Below are 2,137 nucleotides of genomic sequence, written 5' to 3'. Positions count from 1 at the left end.
GAGGGCGGCCAGGGGTCGTAAATGGATCGTGGGTAGAAAATGCTGCAGGAGGCCCACAGCAACTGTTCTACTGAACTTTCGGTCTTCTAGGAGTGGAAGATGGCCAGACTGTGAGGATGCCTGTAGGAAAAAGAGAAATTTTCATCACATTCAAGGTAGGCACCCGCCCCACGGCTTCTGCTGGGCCTTGCTCTTGGAGTAGGAGTGACCGAGGCTGCTTGTTGGCACAAGGGCAGCGATTCATGGAGCACACCTTGCCACTCATGTTCCTTTTGTTGTTTTATTTTAGCTTGCTTTAAGGCACATGCACTCACCAGTGAAAGAAGGAGAGACAGAGAGAGAGTGAGAAACTACCCCCGGGGGCATGGCCATGCTGCAGTCTTTTCTCCTCTTAGGATTTGGGCGTGCATACACATGTGCCCACCATCGTGCTGGGTCTGGGTCTCAACTGTGCTGTCACCCATGTGGGATCCAGCTGCCTTAACCTCCATGCCATCTGCTGGCCCCGCTGCTCGTGTTTCTGAGAAGCTGTGGCTGCCTCAGTGTGGTTATCAGCTGTTACCAGCCAAGTTTTGTGTCTGGTGTAGAACAAATACAACTTCCTCCAGGTGTTTACAAGGTAGTGGTGCAAGTCGGTGTGGAGGAGGAGTGGCGGATACTAAAGCTGGGTGATGGTGTAACTGGGCAGGGGTGAGGTAGCCGCACTTGTAGCATTTCATGATCCAAGCTGGGTTGTGGGACACTGTTCCATTGTTTGCCCTCCTTGTATATGTGAGATACTTCATAATTTAAAATGAAGGCAATAACATAATGTTAAGGTGATGAATCTTCTAGACTGAGAAACCAAAGACAGTCAGGAAACTGTAAGCTAATCTAGAAAGAAAAGTCTGCTAGAGAATCAGCTTCTGTTCCCATCTAACTGAGAGGGAGATCAGTTAGGTTAAAAAGATCTCGGTCCAGGGGCCGATAGGCGGTGTGCTGGTGAAAGTGCTAGACTCCCACATGTCCAGTAGAGATTCGAGTCCTGGATCAGGTGGCTTGCTTTCTCTCTCTCTGGTCAAATTAAAAATTAATAATAAATAAAATTAAATAAATCTTATTTTTTAAGAGTGGCTTTTTTGCTGTAGGATGTGTGCGCTCACCAGAGAGACACAAAGAGAGAAATCACCCTCTGGGGTGATGGCCACACCACAATCCCTTCTCCATTCTCCTCTTGGGATCTTGGGCATGTACATACACATATGAGTTTCAAGCCATTGGATTTGGGACTTGCACCGTGTTCGACCACATGGGAGTCCAGCGACATAACCATTATGCCATCTGCTAGTCCCAAATAAATAGTTCTTTCAAAAAAATAAAAAAATCTGGGTCCAGGGACCAGCAGAGGGCATAGTGGTCATATCACCAGACTCCCATGTAGTCAACTGCGGTTCGAGTCCCAGACCCAGTGGCTTGAAACTCATTCCAGGTGTATGTGTGTGCCTAGGATCCCAAGAGAAGGGATTGTGGCGTGGCCATCCCCCCGGGGGGCAAGTTCTCACTTTCTGTTTCTCTTGTCTCTTGTTGTCTCTCTGGCAAGCACACATACCCAATAGGAAAAATCAATCTTATAAAAAAAAAAAAAAAACTTGGTCCAGCACATGGTGTGGTGGTTAAGGTGTCTGGATCCCACATGACCAACTGCACAGTATGAGTCTCGGGCCTGGTGGCTTGAAAAGCATGCCAGGTGTGTGTGCCGAAAATCCTAAGAAGAGCATGAAAAAGGGATTGTGACTTGGCCCTCCTCCAGGACATGATTTCTCACCGTCCCTTTTTCTCTGTCTCCAGCAAGTGTACGCCCTATGGCAGATATCTAAATAATAATAAAAAAAAAAAAGAATCTTTGAGACACAAAACAATATTTACAAAATCAAATGGAGGAGGGCAGCAGGTGGCATAGGGGTTGGGGTGCTTGACTTCCACATGATCAGCCGTGGTTCGAGTCCTGGACCCAAAGGCTTGAAACTCACTTCAGTCTCATATGTGTGCATACCCAAGATCCTGAGGAGAATGGAGGAGAAGGGATTGTAGCGTGACCATCCCCCCTGGGGGGTGATTTCTCGCTTTCTGTCTCTATGTCTCTCTCTGTCTGTCTGGC

The 2,137-nt window shown here is 47.7% G+C and overlaps 1 protein-coding gene across 2 annotated transcripts in view; it reads left to right on the top strand.

Moving 5' to 3' along the window:
- Positions 1–2,137, top strand: part of DNAJA3 (DnaJ heat shock protein family (Hsp40) member A3) — a 37,780-nt gene that overhangs the window by 24,700 nt on the left and 10,943 nt on the right. For both annotated transcript variants that reach the window (XM_006140739.3, XM_006140738.3), the window contains exon 7: positions 91–155. In XM_006140739.3, the coding sequence (XP_006140801.1) occupies positions 91–155 (65 nt within the window). The remainder of the gene's footprint in view (positions 1–90; positions 156–2,137) is intronic.

Source organism: Tupaia chinensis, unplaced genomic scaffold (assembly GCF_000334495.1).
Source record: "Tupaia chinensis unplaced genomic scaffold, TupChi_1.0 Scaffold000042_2, whole genome shotgun sequence".
Lineage (NCBI taxonomy): Eukaryota > Metazoa > Chordata > Mammalia > Scandentia > Tupaiidae > Tupaia > Tupaia belangeri.
This window is presented reverse-complemented; position numbering and strand designations above follow the sequence as displayed.